Source organism: Equus asinus, chromosome 15, assembly GCF_041296235.1.
Source record: "Equus asinus isolate D_3611 breed Donkey chromosome 15, EquAss-T2T_v2, whole genome shotgun sequence".
Lineage (NCBI taxonomy): Eukaryota > Metazoa > Chordata > Mammalia > Perissodactyla > Equidae > Equus > Equus asinus.
Window position 1 is genome coordinate 28,750,359 of NC_091804.1, and position 16,914 is coordinate 28,767,272.

General features: G+C 47.1%; 1 protein-coding gene across 2 annotated transcripts in view; it reads left to right on the forward strand.

The window, feature by feature from the left end:
* RPN2 (ribophorin II) overlaps nucleotides 1-10,200 on the forward strand; it is a 55,288-nt gene extending 45,088 nt beyond the window's left edge. The window contains exons 14-18 of one of the 2 annotated variants that reach the window (XM_070485899.1): nucleotides 1,620-1,715; nucleotides 3,570-3,645; nucleotides 5,465-5,594; nucleotides 7,103-7,150; nucleotides 9,869-10,200. In XM_070485899.1, the coding sequence (XP_070342000.1) occupies nucleotides 1,620-1,715; nucleotides 3,570-3,645; nucleotides 5,465-5,594; nucleotides 7,103-7,150; nucleotides 9,869-9,881 (363 nt within the window). In that variant the 3' untranslated portion in view covers nucleotides 9,882-10,200. The remainder of the gene's footprint in view (nucleotides 1-1,619; nucleotides 1,716-3,569; nucleotides 3,646-5,464; nucleotides 5,595-7,102; nucleotides 7,151-9,868) is intronic. The other variant, XM_070485900.1, reaches the window with a different exon arrangement.
* Nucleotides 10,201-16,914: the final 6,714 nt, after the last annotated feature.

Sequence of the window (16,914 nt, forward strand, 5' to 3'; positions counted from 1 at the left end):
GGGCTTTCCTCCCCTAGGCAAGTCCTTCCTCTCTTCTGGGATCCACCTTCCTGGCACACAAATGTTAGCAATCCCTGCCCAGCCCAGCACACAGGACTGTTGTGAGGATTAAAACAGATAACAGATAAGGAAAGGAAGGCTTTGAAAAGTTTCTAAAGCATTTTACAAAGTAAACACAACAGTTGTTAAACAGTTGGGCACTGGTTAAGGAAACTGAGGTGGATCCACTCAGTGGACTATTTTGCAATCATGAGAAATGACCATACTATAGTAACTTGGAAACCTATGAATGAGTTAATGTTGGATTGTTTCAAGCAGACTACTTACTCTCATTTCACTATTTTAAAAAGGACAAGGGCCCAAAGAGTAGAGTAATCAGATTCTTTTTTTAAACCCTCCTAATGTTGATATATAGCATTAAGAATGTAAAATGCAGTTAAATAGTAGATGGTAAACCATGATGATGAAGGGTGCTGAGTGATTTGTAGGGTGGAGTAGGTGGCAGCAACTGTCACAGACAATGTTAGAAATCCCTTAATGGCAGTGGCAGCAAAGAGGAGCTGAGGTGAAAACTTGGGAACGGGAGTCTCAGGTGGGGCTGCCTCATCATGGAGCTGGGTTGGCTGGACGTCAGCAGGTAGGAAAGACAGCCACAAGTTTATACATTGGAAGAAAGTCTAAAAAAAAGTTGAATTTACGTGTTACATGTTACAGGTTACAAAGCATTGTCGAATGCCCTGTTTCATTTGGTCCTTACAGTGTCCTTACAAGCCGAGTAGGATAGTCATCATCCTCCCATCCCCAGTTTTTTAGCTAGAAACTGAGGGAAAGAGTTAGCAAAGCAACTTGACCCTGGTCACACAGCCAGATATATCAGTTTGGGCTCAGATGGAGGTCTTGACTCCCAGCCTGGCACTGCCTCTGCCAGGTGTCACTGTCTTGACGAGCTTCCCAAAGATCTTCATGTAGAATTGCTTAGCAGAAAAGACAAATAAAACAAATATCAGAGAAATGCTCACCCAGCTTTCTGGTTCAATTCTGGAAGTCAGGCAGAGTAGGTAAGGGAGAAAGTTTATTTAGGGCTCCCTTAGAGCCATGGGCTAGAGGTAAGGGATAAGTTATGGGTGGAATCATCCATAGTGAGGCTCTGTTACATTTTAAAAGAGAATGAGGTTACCACCAGTTAGCTAACTTAAGTGGGCAGCAGCGTATGATACTGCCACCCTGGGAACCCAGAAGCATTATGAAATCCAGAGTCCTACCTCGGATGTGTCACCCAAGCCATCCATATACTGGGCACCCTCTTGGATATAGGCAAATGCCACTTGATGGATTGCATTCTTCAACCTCTTAATGGCAGTGAGTCTTTGAGGAAAGAGGAGGGTTGGCCAAGTAGTGGGCTGGGACTGGTGTAGTGTCTTTGGAAGGAACTCTGGGATCAGAAGCCAGCATTGAGAAGAGGCAAAAGGCCAAGTGGCTACTCATTGCCAGGAGGTTGTAACCTCTGGGAGGCGTTTCCTCTTCTCGATTGTCATTGGCATTTTGGTCTCTGGTATATGTGGCAGCCGCTGCTGGGAAGGGCACATTCTTAAATGTCTTGCTGTGTCTTCTTTTGGCAGCACCTGTTCCGCGAGCCTGAGAAGAGGCCCCCCACAGTGGTGTCCAATACATTCACCGCCCTGATCCTCTCGCCCTTGCTCCTGCTCTTTGCTCTGGTGCGTGGCTGTGGTTAGCATGGGCCCCGTGTGTCTGGCCCAGACTCAGCAGATGTAGCCATCCAAAGGAGGCTCTGTGCTCTGGCCTCAGCACAGCTCCAGAGGGGTCTAGCAGCCGTGACCTGAACCGATGGTCAAAAAGTTTTAGAGTAACTAAAATTCCCCATTATGAGGGAGCAGCCATGTAAACTGATCCACTAACAGGTGGCATAAGAAAGTACCTAATAGCCATTGAAAATGATAAAAGGACATGGACTGTGATGCTTCATAGGAGTGTTCAGATGAGGTCAAGTGTGATAAAACCAAGCCCAATGCTGACGGCTACATAAAAATAGAGTGCAGGGGCCGGCCTGGTGGCACAGCGGTTAAATTCGCATGTTCCGCTTTGGCGGCCCGGGGTCTGCCGGTTTGGATCTCAGGTATGGACATGGCACCACTCATAAAGCCATGCTGTGGTAGGCGTCCCACGTATAAAAGTAGAGGAAGATGGGCACAGATGTTAGCTCAGGGCCAGTCTTCCTTAGCAAAAAAAGGAGGATTGGCAGCAGACGTTAGCTCAGGGATAATCTTCCTCAAAAAAAAAAAAAAATAGAGTGCAGAGGCTGTGCCTTTCAGCACTGTTTAGAGCATCAAACTGGAAACAACCTGAAGTCCCCATCAAAGCAAGTGTTAAATTGTGGTGCATCCATGCAGTGGAATAGTATACACCTTATTAAAAGAATGGATAGATTTTCATGCGGATGTGACAAGATTGCCGAGATGTCCTCCTGAGTGAAGAAGGCAAGGGGTAGGATGATATCTTTAGTACAAGCCTGTGTAAAAGCCCTTTCGTTATCTGTCAGTGTCAGTCACCTAACAAGAGCATCTTTTAGGGGGTATTGAGGAAGGGAATTTTTATCTTTTATACTTGAATGTGCTGTTTGAATTTTTTTTTTTTTTACCAATTTGTTTTCTTTCTTAAAATTAGAAATATAAATGCATAGTCTCAAATTTCAGAAAATTTTGAGAACTGTACAGAAAACTCATTACATCTTACCTTTGGAAAGTTGCCTATGTTCCTAATTCATTCATTGATTTTAATAAAAGAATTATTGGTCAATCTAAATCTGGAAGGCGTGCCACAAGCTTTCAGACACTGGACCCAGGGTGTGGGCACCTGCTCTCATATCTGAGTGAGCAGAATTTCAAAAGGCACAGAACCTGCAGCAGGAGCATGCATCCCACCAGCTGCCAGTGGGTTTATCTTACCAACACTTAGGGAAATTTGCAGGGGTGCCAGTTACTTCATCATAACTTCAGTTTCTGACCTTTTAGCATCATGGTTTCAGCTGTTTTAAAACAGAAGACTGTGCTGTCATTAAAAATGGATGTTCAGGGGCTGGCCCCATGGCCTAGTGGTTAAGTTCGCGCGCTCTGCTGCAGGCAGCCCAGTGTTTCGTTGGTTCGAATCCTGGGCGCGGACATGGCACTGCTCATCAGACCACCCTGAGGCAGCGTCCCACATGCCACAACTAGAAGGACCCACAACGAAGAATATACAACTATGTACCGGGGGGCTTTGGGGAGAAAAAGGAAAAAAATGAAATCTTTTTAAAAAAAAAAAAAAGATGTTCAGGTTTGAGTTACCCAAGCACATTTGAGAGCAGATGTTGGAATGCCTTTCTAAAGAAAAAAGGAACAATTTTTCCTGACAACTTATAAAAGGGTGGTTGTCACTTGGAAAAACTCCCTGTCCTTCAAGTATGCATGAACTTTTAAGTCCTTAGGGCTGTTCATTGGATTAGCATTGACCTGGCATGTGTTGCCTCCCTTTCAAGTAAGAATGTCTTTAATTTCTTTCTCCCTGTCATTTAGTGGATCCGGATTGGTGCCAATGTCTCCAACTTCACTTTTGCTCCTAGCACGATTATCTTTCACCTGGGACATGCTGGTAAGCACCCGAGGCTGCTAATTCCATTTAACCTCCTCTGACATTTAGCCTGCCCACACAAAAGCCCTGTTAAGTAGATCCACAACCTATTAACTATAATGACTTAATAGCATAACATTTCCCTCTTCCTGCTGGCCTTTTAGGACAGTTAATATGATGATAAACCTGTTTGGTCCATCAGCTTAGAACAGCTGTCATTAGATTGGGTTTCTTTGTACTAGGCTGCTGTGGGCAGGCCATTTACCCTCATTTAATAGCCCTGTTCATTTCCAGAGATTACTCACTTATCGTATCTTTGCATTGAGCCATCTTCCTGGATGAAGAGCATTAATGCAGTTTCCAAAGGTTATCTTGCCCCACCATATCGATCTTCACATTAACTGGCGGCTGTGTCTGGGCAGTAATAGAAAACAGTCCCTTCCACGATCAGACACGTTGTCCCGCATTGTTCTTAGGACCTAAAGGTAACAAGATGGTGAATTCATAAATCAGGGAAGCATTTCAGAGACTTTTGACACTATTGGATCAGAGGTGCCCTGCGTTTCACTGAGACTTCAATATTCTTTTCTCATTTCTTTCACTCTTGCGGAATCACCCTCTGTGTGTCCATAGTGTGCGAATTCTGTAGGGGCCCACAGATGAATTTCTTGAAATGCTAGGCAAGTGTGTTTCAGTAATTTTCAGGGGAAAGGGAGAGTCCATAACTTTGATCAGATTCTCACAGTGGTCCATGACCTGAAAAATGGTTAAGAAGCCCCGCTGTAGTTCATCCGTCATCCTTCTGGGCAGAATTGACAGGATGACCTTTCTCACCAGCCTAGTTACTGGATTTGAGTGATAGCTCTCCTGGGTCAGGCCGAGAACAAAACCTGAATATAAATTTGTTTAGAGCCATGACTTTTATGGAGTGCTTTTTGTGCACATTCCTTCATTGGATTCTATCACACCCATGGTAGGGGTGACCAGGGCAGGAATTAGGATCCCCATTTGACAAGTCAGAGAATTTAGGTTCAGAGAAAATAAGAGGCTGGGAAGGTCAGAGCCTGGACCAGAACCCAGGCTCTCAGTGCCCTTGTCTGAGTCCTTTTCACCAAACCTTCCTCCTCAGTCCTCCTCGCTTCTTTCCTAGTCACAGTGGCAGATTATCACTGAAAAATTTTTTCATTAAAAAGGAAACCATTTATTTAGTCCTGCGTGCTTTCATTCAGAATTTGAAAAATGAAGTGAATCCCAAATATAACGTGACGGTAACTTTTAAAAACAAAACCTAGGGGCCGGCCCTGTGGCCAAGTGGTTAAGTTCGCACGCTCCACTTCAGCGGCCCAGGGTTTTGCCGGTTCGGATCCTGGGCATGGACCTAACACCACTCCTCAAGCCATGCTGAGGCGGCGTCCCACATGCCACAACTAGAAGGACCTACAACTATCATATGCAACTATGTACTGTGGGGGCTTTGGGGAGAAGAAGAAGAAGAGAAAAAAAAAGAAGATTGGCAACAGATGTTAGCTCAGGGCCAATCTCAAAAAAAAAAGCCAACAAAAACCTAATTAAAGGAAATAGATATGAGCCAGAAGGTAGAACAAGATAATTTAAAGTAGCTGAGATCTGGTTTTTACCTCTGGATTTCTTGGTAGCCAAGGCTGAGGGGCAAGTATATTGAGTTATCTATTTTCTGGCATAAAAGAATAAGAGGAATAAAATAAGCTGGTCTAGAATACAGGCCTTTTCAGGATCCAGCAGTTACTGTTCGTAACTGTCTTCTGCCCAGGGTCTTGTCACTACCTCATTTAATTAGCTATCATGACACCTGTTCTTGTAGCTATGCTGGGGCTCATGTATGTCTACTGGACTCAGCTCAACATGTTCCAGACCCTGAAGTACCTGGCCATCTTGGGCAGCGTGACGTTTCTGGCTGGCAATCGGATGCTGGCCCAGCAGGCAATCAAGAGGTAATGCTGGGGATGGGCCAGGGACCCAGAGTGGGATTAGAAATATTTTTGTCAGCTCTGCTCACCCAGTTCTTTGAAGAACAATCTGTGACAGAAGGGGCAAGTGTAACACCTTATGCAGCCTGATCCAGAAGCCTTTTAAGTCGGAGAAGGGCCTTGGTGATCAGCTTTAAATGTATTAAAATCACAGCAATTTATGCCCCGACACATGAGAACAAGAGATGAAAATAATTGCTTTATGAAGATTAAAATGGATTAGAACATGTGGCAGAAGATTGTTATTAATGTGCTGGCTGTTTAGAAATTTTCTCCTCTGCTGCCACAGAGAATCCTGTTCTGCCCTCCTCCTGGGCCCCAGAGAGTTACTGCTCTCTAACCCCCAACAGGCTCCCGGAGCTTTTCCTCCTACCCGTGAGGGCGTGTTCTTCCCCACAGAAGCTGCTGCAGGGTCTGCAGAGGCCCCCAGTGGGGAGCCCTGCTTAGGAGCCCACACCGTGTCCCAGAGAACCAGACAACTTTAGGTTCACATGAGTGGTCAGACCTTGACGCGATGGCAGCTTGCTGGCAGCTTGACTTTCAAACCTGGATTAGAAGCAAATTTAAATGTCACATAGGTGTTTCTCATTGATTTGACTTTATTAGAACTTGGGTGATTTCAGCCATGTAAAGGTCAATAAGAAAAGGTCAGAACTGCTTTCATCTTTGGAAGTTAACATTTCCAGACGTGCCATGCTTTCTCTTCTCCAGGACTTTTGCTGGAAGAATGTAACTCAATAGCGTGCTCTCCAAATGCCTGCCATTTAAGTTGGTCGGATCAGAGAGAGGCTTTTTGGGGGACCGTTAGTGGGCGGGAGAGCCACGCGTCTCATCCCTGCCTGGGTCTCCATCATGAGCTTCCTTGTGCCTCACTGGATGCTGGGCCCTGACGTGCTTGACTCGCCTGTAATCCAGGTTCCACCAGAGCTTCCCTTAGCACCGGCAGTGGCAGCTGGTTCATTTTTATGCCCCTCCAGCAGCCTTAACTTGGCAGCTGTGCATGGCATCTGAGAAAGAACCAGGGACTCAGCTGTTTCTTCTAAGCCGAGCCCTGTTCCCTCGCAGCAGCCAGTCCAGGCCCCAGGGAGCCAAAGGCTGTGCTCTGCTGAGTTCTGTCTTTTCTGAAAGTTGCCCACACAAGATGAACAAAATCAAGGGGAGATGAGGGGTGGAAACCATTTGATTTAGATGCTGTTTAGCAAGAGCTCCTAATCTGGAGTCCTAACATTGTGTCCATTTTCTCGGGGGGAGAGACCAGAGTTCTCATCCTCCCACCTTCCACCCCTGTCCCATGAAGACAGTTAAAGCCCACTCTTCTGTTGCCATCGTCGTGAGTCCTAGAACAAACTCAGCCACTGGGGAAATCACTGACCTTAATGGAAGCTCTGGTTGGGTGTTTGCCATTTCTTTCTTCAGCTTATTTCTCTTCTCACTGTCCTTTCTTGATTCTCAAACCCTCTTTCCTTTGGCAGGATCGCTGCAGAGCAGAGCAGTAGATTGGCAAAATATAGGACACTACGGTAAAGATGAAGGGCGGACTCCTCCCAGAAGCAGGGTCCCTTTCCCATCCTGCCCACCTCGTGCATGTCAGTTATTTATCTAATTTCCAGCCCACTCGTTCCTCCCCACCCTCCCTAAGCCAAAGCTGAGTTCTGAGGCCCTTTTCCCACTTCTAGACCAGGTTGTGACTGCACCGGGGCAAAAGCCAAAAGCCCCTGAGTTGGCCCAGCTGATGGAGTAACTGCAGCACAGCAACTTCGACCTGGCTCTGACTGTGTGACTCCATCCTCCCTGTGTCCCGTGGGGTCCTTTACAGACAGCAGCCCCTCTCTCCTTATTTATAGGAGAGCAGAGCTGAGGATAAGACAGATCCAACCTTGCACTTCTTTAAAGGGGACCCCATTCGGAACATCTGAATTCATTAGACGATGGTCACGTGGCAAATCCTGGCGCACCTCGTCATGTTTCTAGGCCTGTTTATAACACGATTCTCTGGTTGGGCCAAACTGTGTGGTTTGGTGAGGCTCTAATGATGGGGGACTGATGGCCACCATCAAAGCTGGCAGCAGAACCCAGGTTCCCAGAGCTCAGGGTAGGATTCAGGGCCGCTCCCTGTGTGACTAAAATACCAAGTGAAGTATCACCCATTGTCCACTGAGGTGTTAGTCCTGGGATGAGGATGCAAGTGCAGGCAAGGAGAGAGTGTCTGATGCTTTGTTGGTCAGCTCCTCTAGACCAGGGTTAGGCGGAAATTTTCTCAAAAGAGCCCGATCATATTTTAGGCTTTGCAGGCCACATGGTCTCTGTTATAACTGCTCGACTCTGCCACTGTGATGTGAACGCAGCCATAGACTATGGAAACAAATGAGCGTGCCTGTGTTCCAGTAAAACTTTATTTACAGAAACAGGTGGTGGTCTGGATTGGGCCCATGCAGCATAGTTTGCTGACCCCTGTACTAGACAATAAAGAGGAGGGAGGTATTTGAATTTCAAGTCGTGTTCCCTCTCGTCCCTCACCGTGGAAATGTCTTTTTCCACAAAGCAACGAAGCCATCTAATTTTTAAGCCTCTGAAAATAGGAGAAATCCACAAAGCATAGAATGTAGAGCTTTTCCACTGAACTGTGAGCATAAGTGGGAACATCTAGTTCTCAACACAGAAAGAAACTACGTTTGTTTTGTTTTGGTTTTGTCAGGTTTAATTTATATACAGTAAAATTCACCCTTTTTAGTGTACAATTCTGTGAATCTTGACAAATCTTATACAGACGTGTAAACACCACCTCAATCAAGATAGACATTTTCCCCACTACAGAAAGTTCCCAAATGTCCCTTTGCAGTCATTCCTTCTCCCCACCCCCACCCCGCCACATCCATTTGGTTTTGTCCTAGATTATAATTGCTCTGTCTGAGATTTGTTTTCAGAAGTGGTCCTTTCTGCTAAATATTGAGCTCTTTAATTCTTTAAAATAACTCTGGACTGATTTTTTTCTTGATTTTTGGATAGTCCGCCCCCATCCTACTACCGCCAATCATGCTGCCTACGAGAGAGGAAAGTCACTTTGTCATTTGCACATTTGGGGCTTCCTGAGGTTGGGACCTCGTATTTTGAGGGAGCGTCCCTGGCAGCTAAGTGCTTTGGCTCTGAGGACAGATTGATTTGATCGGGCATAACAGAGACCGTAACTTCTTAGCCAAGACGGCCTGGTGGTCACTACCCTCTCAGTGGTTCTTATTTCTAACTTTGCTCTCATCTCTGCGTGAGCATTTCAGAACACACTCATTTTACTGTACCCGGGTACCTCTGAGTGGTTGCTGGGAATGCGGGGTGCTCTCTTCGGCCCTCGGGAGTAGTTCCAGCTCGTGCATGCCCCTGGGAACTGTTGATTACTTGGTTTGGAGCCTGCCGCTCTGCAAGACTGCATCGCCATCCACTCAGCCCTCAGCACTGGGCACGGCTGCCTGCTCAGGAAGGCCTGTGGTTCGGCACCCGCCTCTGCTCTCCAGAGCCGCCCTGTCACTCACTTGCTGCTGTCACCCTCTGGTCGCACAGTGTCTGTCTAGATTTTCATTTGCTTTCTTGTGTCTCCCCATCACTTCTTGGAGTCTAGGGAAAGGCAGCTGTGGGGAAAGACTGTATAAAGAGATTGAATGGTTTATCCCCTCTTGAAATTTTCCTGTGACCTGAGTCCCATTTTGAGAATCATTCTTTTGTAAGTTTAGGCACCGGGTCTGATCACTGGCAAGAATGTGACTGCGTGGCAGGAATATGGTGCAGGTTTCTGTGCTGAATGGCCCGAATGTTGTCTTCCAAGCTACATGAGGGCCACGTGTTGGTTGGTGGACCTGGAGTCTGGGAAATTGAAGATGAACATTCTTAAATCTTCCTCTCTGTTCATCTCGTTGAAATTTACAGCGTCTTTTTGGCCTTGAATTGTGAGAGGTGTGCCTGGAATTTCCTCATCTCCTTAAATTTTCACATACCCCTTTCTGAGCTAGTTATAATCAGATTTCATTGTTTTTATTTGTCATCGGCTTTAGTTGGAAGTAGCTATGAACATTCTTTTGTGAAATGAGATGGAGCAGAAACAAATAGAATGAACAGATAAATAATGATCCCCTTATAAATGGGATCTTATAGTGGGGGAGTACCTTGGTCTCTCTGTTGTCACCAGTTAGGAACTGTAACAGTGAATTGAAACCTTCGGTAATTTTCTGTTTGTTTCCATTTTCTTTCAGAACAGCACATTAGTTCCAGAAAAAGGAAGGAAATTCTGAAAGCTAAAATGAATATCAAGAAAAGGAGTCAAGAACAATTCACAGATTGAAAAGAGGAATTAAAAAAAAACTTACTTAAAAAGAAAAAGGTCAAAATTGTGGTTATACTTTTGCTTGTTGTTTTTGTTTTTCCCCAGCACAGAGCAGACACCTTTGAGCCCAGATATTCTGTTTCTTTGGCATGGTGCCCTAGCAAGATGCTGTGAATATTCCTAACTTACCCACATGTTGCATTCGAAAAGTTGAAATATGTAATTAATCTGTTTGGGAATAAAGAGAATAACGGGAACAAAGCCCTGACTGAGAGTTTACTCTAGCACTTCTGGCGGTGGGATGCCTGGGGTACGTTCCTGAGGACTTTACACGACGGCCAGGGTGTTTCTGCAGGCCCTTTACGTTGGGCCTTCTCACCTCTTTTCTAACAGAACTGAGAACTGCCTGGAAAAACCAGCATCCTCTCTTCCTTTCCAGCAGTGGGACCAAGTGTCTGCATAGAGCCCCGTGGGTATCTGAAGGCCCCTCTACTTTTGCCCTGGAAGTGTGGTGTCCGCAGTAGGGGAGGGTAGAGGCTGTCTTAAAAGAAGGTTGACCACCTGAGTTATCTCAGGCTCTTGGAGGGACGCACATCTCAAGAATGCCCCTTTTGAAGGGCCTAGCACCACCACTCCGTGGAGGTTATATGGTATCACTTAGGGAGTAATATTGAGTAGGTTGGTTAGGCATACAGACTTGAGTGTCAGGCAAACCTGCTATTACCACTTATTAGAGTGACAGACTTTGGGCAAGTGGCTTACCTTCTCTAAGCCTCCTTTTTTCTTCTGTAAAAGAGAGAGAGAGTAACAGTACCTACCTCCTGTGACTGAAGGAGTTTCATGCATCTGTGGCTCAGTGCTTGGCATCTTTCCTAAGTGGCCCCCAGTTATGTTCTTTGGTTCATTGTCTCATTTAGATAACTTTTGAAACTCAGGTAATTCTAACAGTATTCGTTGAATTTGGGGGGTAGAAATTATTTTAATCAGATTGCTTTCCAACTTAGCTCCACTCCACTCCAACTCCACTACAGAGAGGAAATTGGGATTTCGATTAGGGAAAGGGAAAAGGAGATTCTGGAACTTTGGGCTAGTTCTGAAGGGGATTCCACAGGCGAGAGGGCAGGCGTATCTGTTTCCCAGAGGTTGCAAACATATCCCATAGATATGCTTTATTTGACCCATAGTGTTTTAAAAAACTGAATTAGGAGGCTGGCTCTGTGGCCTATTGGTTAAGTTTGGCATGCTCTCCTTCAGTGGCCTGGGTTCACAGGTTCACATCCTAGGTGAGGACCTACACCACTCTTTGGCTATGCTGTGGCAGTGACTCACATACAAAATAGAGGAAGATTGGCACAGATGTTAACTCAGGGCTAATCTTCCTCAGGAAAAAAAAAAGGAATTACTTGCCAACATTTATAAACTGAGAAAGTTCATAGAAAACTCTAGGTTTTGGGTTTTGGATTCTCTTGAAAAAATCAGGGCCTGATTCCTGCACGACAATGATCCGCTGGAGCTGAATAGCAGGCTCCTTGGGTGGGGGCTGCACTCTCCAGTTTGCCAGAGCCCCACTCCTCACAGGTGTCAGTTCCATTGGCCAACTTCACTCCATTGATACCTGCCTGGCTCCTATAGACAGGGAGGGAGTCGGCCTGATCTAACTTCTGCCAACCTTCCCCAAGCCCCAGTGCTTGGTTGTATATCCTAGTTGTAAGTCCTTCTAGTTCTATGTGAGCCACCCCTACAGTACAGCACCTGACAGACGGGTGGTGTGGTTCCGAGACCAGGAAGCAAACCTGGACCACCAAAGCTGTGAGAGCCCCGAACTTTAACCACAAGGCCATGAAGGCTGGCTCCTTGCTTTTTTTTTTTAGCTTCTTATCACACCATGAGGGGAAAGGATCATGTTCTCCCATTGCTGTTGGGTGGCTCCTAGTGTCCCTACTTAGCTAGGCTGAGACCTCAGCAGCTCAGAGTGGTGGGGAAGGGATGGGAGCAGGGGGAGCCCACCCAGCCAGGACTTCCACACCCGTAAGCAGACCTATACAGTTCTGGAAGACAGACCAGATGAGGCCTGATGGACAGTGGTGTAGAGAAGGGGTCGTAGAGCCTGATGACAGAAGTACGGTGGCTGGAGAAAAGGTCAGGAACAGCTTCCTGGAGGAGTGGCTGGCCTGCAGACCCAGACGGGAGCTGGGGAAGAAAGCACAGCAGGCGTTTGTGCTGCACCCACAGTTCCGGCAGCGAGCAAGACGTACATTCCCTGCGCTTGGTCCACTTACGGCCTGAAGGGGACGGGGAAAGGGAGCAGAGTGATCACAGATCTCAGAAGGGCTTCCTGGAAGCGACTTTTATCTACAGGGTTGGAAAGGGTGAGCTGACACCAGGAGGACAAGAGGGAGCGTTTACAGAGCTGGACAACAGGACTGTAGGCGGAGGATCAACATGTGCAAAGGCTCTGAGGCCAGAGCGTGGCAACCCTGGCCTGAAAGCAGGCCAGTGTAAGTAGGGTGTGGTCAGCAAGGAGGAGAGTGTGGAAGCCAGAACAAATATGGCTTTAAAGGCCATGGTCAAAGGGATAGATTTTATTTGAGGACTAACGGCAAATTTTAGGCAACTTGAAAGTCATGCTGGGATATAGCAGAGGCAGAATCTCACCTCGCATGCTCTCGGGCCCCACCCTCTGGGCGAAGCCTCGAGAAGGGCTCTTGGCTCTCAGCTCTGGAGCGAGGCTGAGGGGAGAGTCCGCTTGCACTCAGCCCACTGGGTCTGGCGAGGCTGGAGTTGACTGCAAGCCTGACTCCTCCGTCTTATGAAGTCCACCGGATGTGCTGCTCCAATTATTCCCCCTGACAGAGTCTTTGCTTGACAGATTCCTGAAGCTGCTCCTAGGCCCCTCAGTGTACTGCCTTGTAAAATCAATTTTAGCAAAAACCCAGCTAAGTTGGTTTAACCGGAACCTCCCACCCTTGATATCTGATCCCCTCGATATCTGGTGGGGTCCCTCATCCTCCGCCATTGCTCAGGTGGTGTCTGATTGCCCCAGCCTGTCTGCAGCAAGAATCCTGTTGGGTCGGTTTACCCCGAATCCCCTGACTCCTGATTTTCTTCTTAGTAAGTTTCCATCCACCAATCCCAGCCTGCTCCTGGGCTGTAAGTGCCCGCTTGGCCACGCTGCATTCGGAATTGAGCCCCGTTCTATCCTGAGGTCTCTTCTCCCCCACTGCAATAGTCCTGAGCGAAATCTGTTTGTACCACTTTAACTACGGTGCAGCTCTGGTGTTTCTTTGACATCACGGTAGGGCCTGGGCCTGGGCTTCTCTAGGAAATAACTAAGCATAGCAGTTCATAGTCCAACTGACCTGCTTTGAATTCCCTGATTAGCTGTGTGTCCTTAGGCACCTTTCTTTACCCTTCTGGGCCTTAGTTTTCCATCAGTAAAAATGGACGAGGAACACTGGCACAGATGTTAGCTCAGCAACAGTCTTCCTCACACACACACAAAAAGGGGCCAGCTAGTGATGTAATGATTAACTTTGCGGGCTCCGCTTCAGTGGCCCAGGGTTCATGGGTTGAGATCCTGGGTGTGGACCTACACATCACTCATCAAGCCACGCTGTGGTGGCATCCCACGTACAAAATAGAGGAAGATTGCCATAGATGTTAGCTCAGCGACAATCTTCCTCAAGCCAAAAGAGGAAGATTGGCAACAGATGTTAGCTCAGGGCCAGTCTTCCTTACCAAAAAAAAGGAAAGAAAGAAAAAAGGAGATAATACTTCTGAGGGCTTTATAAGGATTAAATGAGGTCACATCCAAAATACATATCACAGTGCCCGGCACTTAGCACTGACTCAGTGTTTACACTGATTAGTGTGGATACTGTTGTTACCTTTGTTGATTCCTGTGTGTTGTCAGCAGGAGCCGAGTACACAGTTTGTACCAGGTCCACATTTGTTTGTTTGTTTAATTCACTCGATTACCCTTTCCTGAGGGGCCTGAAGTTTGGAACCAACACCAGAGCACTGCCCTGGCATCAGGAGTCAGTGCCCAGCTTTGCTGCCTCCGAGTGGGGGGAGGACTTGGCTGACCCCTCACCTCTCTGGGTGGCGGCCACCCTGCTCTGCCTTTCTCAGAGGGAGGGCTGTGGCAGGGAGCAAAGGAAGCCATGGGTGGGAACCCTCTTTGTGAACTTTAAGTTAATACAAACATAAGGGATTGTCATTAAAAGTGACGAGTCCCCCTTGATTAGAGCATTTCTTTAGGGAACAAAAACGGCGCTCGGTCATCTGGAGGACCCCCGCGGGAATGGGGACCTCCCAGCACTTCTGTGGCGAGGGCTTGAGTCTTTTAAGACGCCGTTAGTATTGTGGTTAGTGGTCATAAAGCACCGGAATTGTGCCATCCTGGTTTTGTCCCTTATAATTGCATTCACCTTGAAAACCACAAAGGAGCAGCGGGTCCCAGTGGTAATTATTTCACTCGAAAACTAATTGGAAGTTGAGAGAGCGCTCAGTTTTTGCTTTTGTCGAGACAGGCGGAGGAAAGAGATGAGCAGGTGGGTCTGGGGGAAGGAGGGGGCCTAGGACACACAGCTAATCCGGGAATTCAAAGCATCCCAGACTGAACACGTCCAAACCCGAGCTCCTAATCCTCCCTCCACCCCCAGAGCTCCTAAATGCATCTCCATCCTTCTAGTCGCCCGGGCCCTAAACTGGAGTCGTTCTTGACTCCTCTCCAGTCCCCACCCCTTTTCCATCAGCAAATGAGTTCTACCTAAGAATGTATCCAGAATTTGACCCTTTCTCACTGTGACTTTAAATACAAGTCAGACCACGTCATTCTTCTGTTTAAACTCTGCAATGGCTCCCATCTCTCCAAGGGGGAGACCCAAAGTCCTTACCATGGCCTCCAAGGGCCCCCCTGAGCTGTCCTCCTGCCCCCTCTCAGCCTCCTTTCTTTCCACTCACACCCTCACCCTGCTCTAGCTGGCGCGCTGACCCCCTTGCTCTTCCTCCTTCCACACTCTTGCCTCAGGGCCTTTGTGTTGGGTTTTCACTCTGCCTGGAATGTTCTCTACCCAGATATTCACAAGCCCAACCCCTTCTCTTCCTTCAGGTCTTTACTTAAATGTCGCCTCATCCGTGAGGCCTTTCCTGACCCCTACACAGCACACATACATGTTATAGATAAAATGATGCCCCCCAGCACTCTCTAGCCTTAAATTTATCTCCTTTGCAATTGCCACCATCTGACATATTCTCTGTCTCTTTGTTTTTGTTATTCTTCCTCCCATTAGAATATAAGCTCAACGAGATCAGGGCTTTGTCTGTCTGCTCAGACTGTAGCCCCAGTGCCCAGGACAGTGCCTGGCACACCGTGAGTGCTCTGCAAACGCTTGTTGAGTGAATAAATGGCATTGCTCATAGACAAACAAGTCCCCAGTGGAGGAAGGATGACTTTGGCCCAGAGTAGACGAACACGGCCGAGAGCCTGGCTCCAGGCTGGCCCGCCTGCGTTTGAATCCCAGCTCTCTCCCTTGTCCGCTGTGACCATGGCAGTTCAGTGAAACTTTCTGTGCCTCTGTTCCTTGTCTATGACATGAGAAGGATGCCCATCCCTCCCATTAGGCTGTGTGAAGAGCACAGGAGATTTCACACTTGAAGCCGCCCGGCTGGCGCTCTGACTGCTGGGTAAATGTTAGCTATTTTTATTACACCTTGTAATATCACTTTGGGAAAAGTAACTATGTAAAACACATAAAAAATTAGGCAGAAGATAAAAAGAAAACTGAGATGCAGACCAGTATGGGGGAATTTTATTGTATTTATGAGGGGAAAAGTGGGTTAGAAGTTAAATAGGATTAACTGGATGCAGTTGGGTTTTGGCTGCAGGTCGCATAAGATGCAGGCGGAATCTTCATCCTTGGGAATTCCTGTGGCAGAAAGAAAAAGAAAGCTCAATGAGGGGACTGCAGTAAGGGGGAGTTAGGGCAGGACCCCTAGAACTTGGGTGATGGGTATTGCAGTGAGGGGATTCTTTCCTCTTCCTGGAAACCCACAGGGAAGGAAACCACTGAGGCCCCTAGATGCACACACGTATTCCTACCCATGCTTCTGCCGCAGGGCCATCAGGACCTTCTCCAATGCCCTTGGCTCTTGTTCCGCCGACATGCTGTCCATCTGACGGCCAAACCGAGTCTTCGCTCCCTGCTCCTGGTTTCTCTCTCTGTTAGATTAGAAAAAGAGAAACAGCTGAGGTTGCTATTTGGGTAGGATGTGGGGAGGCCTGGGGAGGGCCAGGGCAGAGCGAGCAAAGTAGGGTGTGTCCCGATGCCTATTCCAACGTCTAGTGGGGACGCTTCCACCCAACTGAATTAGACTGAGCCACATTTAGGAAGGCAGCCTATATAGTAGTGAGGAGTATAGGCCGTGAAATACACATTTGCAAAATATCTCCCCACAGATTACTTATTCATTACAAAGAAAAAAATATTAACTATACAGACAAGAAGCCTGGCAGACACCATGCTAACCAAGTGATCAGTTACCATCACCAGTGATGGGACAAACTGACATCATGTGCCTCCCGATGTGACCCACTGAGATCACCTCTGTGAATGCAAACTCAAATCTAATTATGAGGAAACATTGAGTAAATCCAATACGAGGGACATTCTGTAAATAGTTAGCTTTTACTAATCGAAAACATCAGTGTCACGCAAGACAGAGGAACTGTTGCAGATGAAAAGAAACTGAAGAGGTCTGACAACTAAATGCGAACTGTGATCCTGGATCAGGAAAATAAATAGTTGTTATAAAGGACATTGGGGGACGACTGGTGAAATTTGAACATGGACTCTAAGTGACGATACTGTGACTATGTCTGAGCACGTCCTTCTGTTAGGTGTTAGGAGACACATGCAGAAGTACCTAAGGGTAAAGGGTCTTGACGACTGCAATTCACTCTCAAGTGGTTCA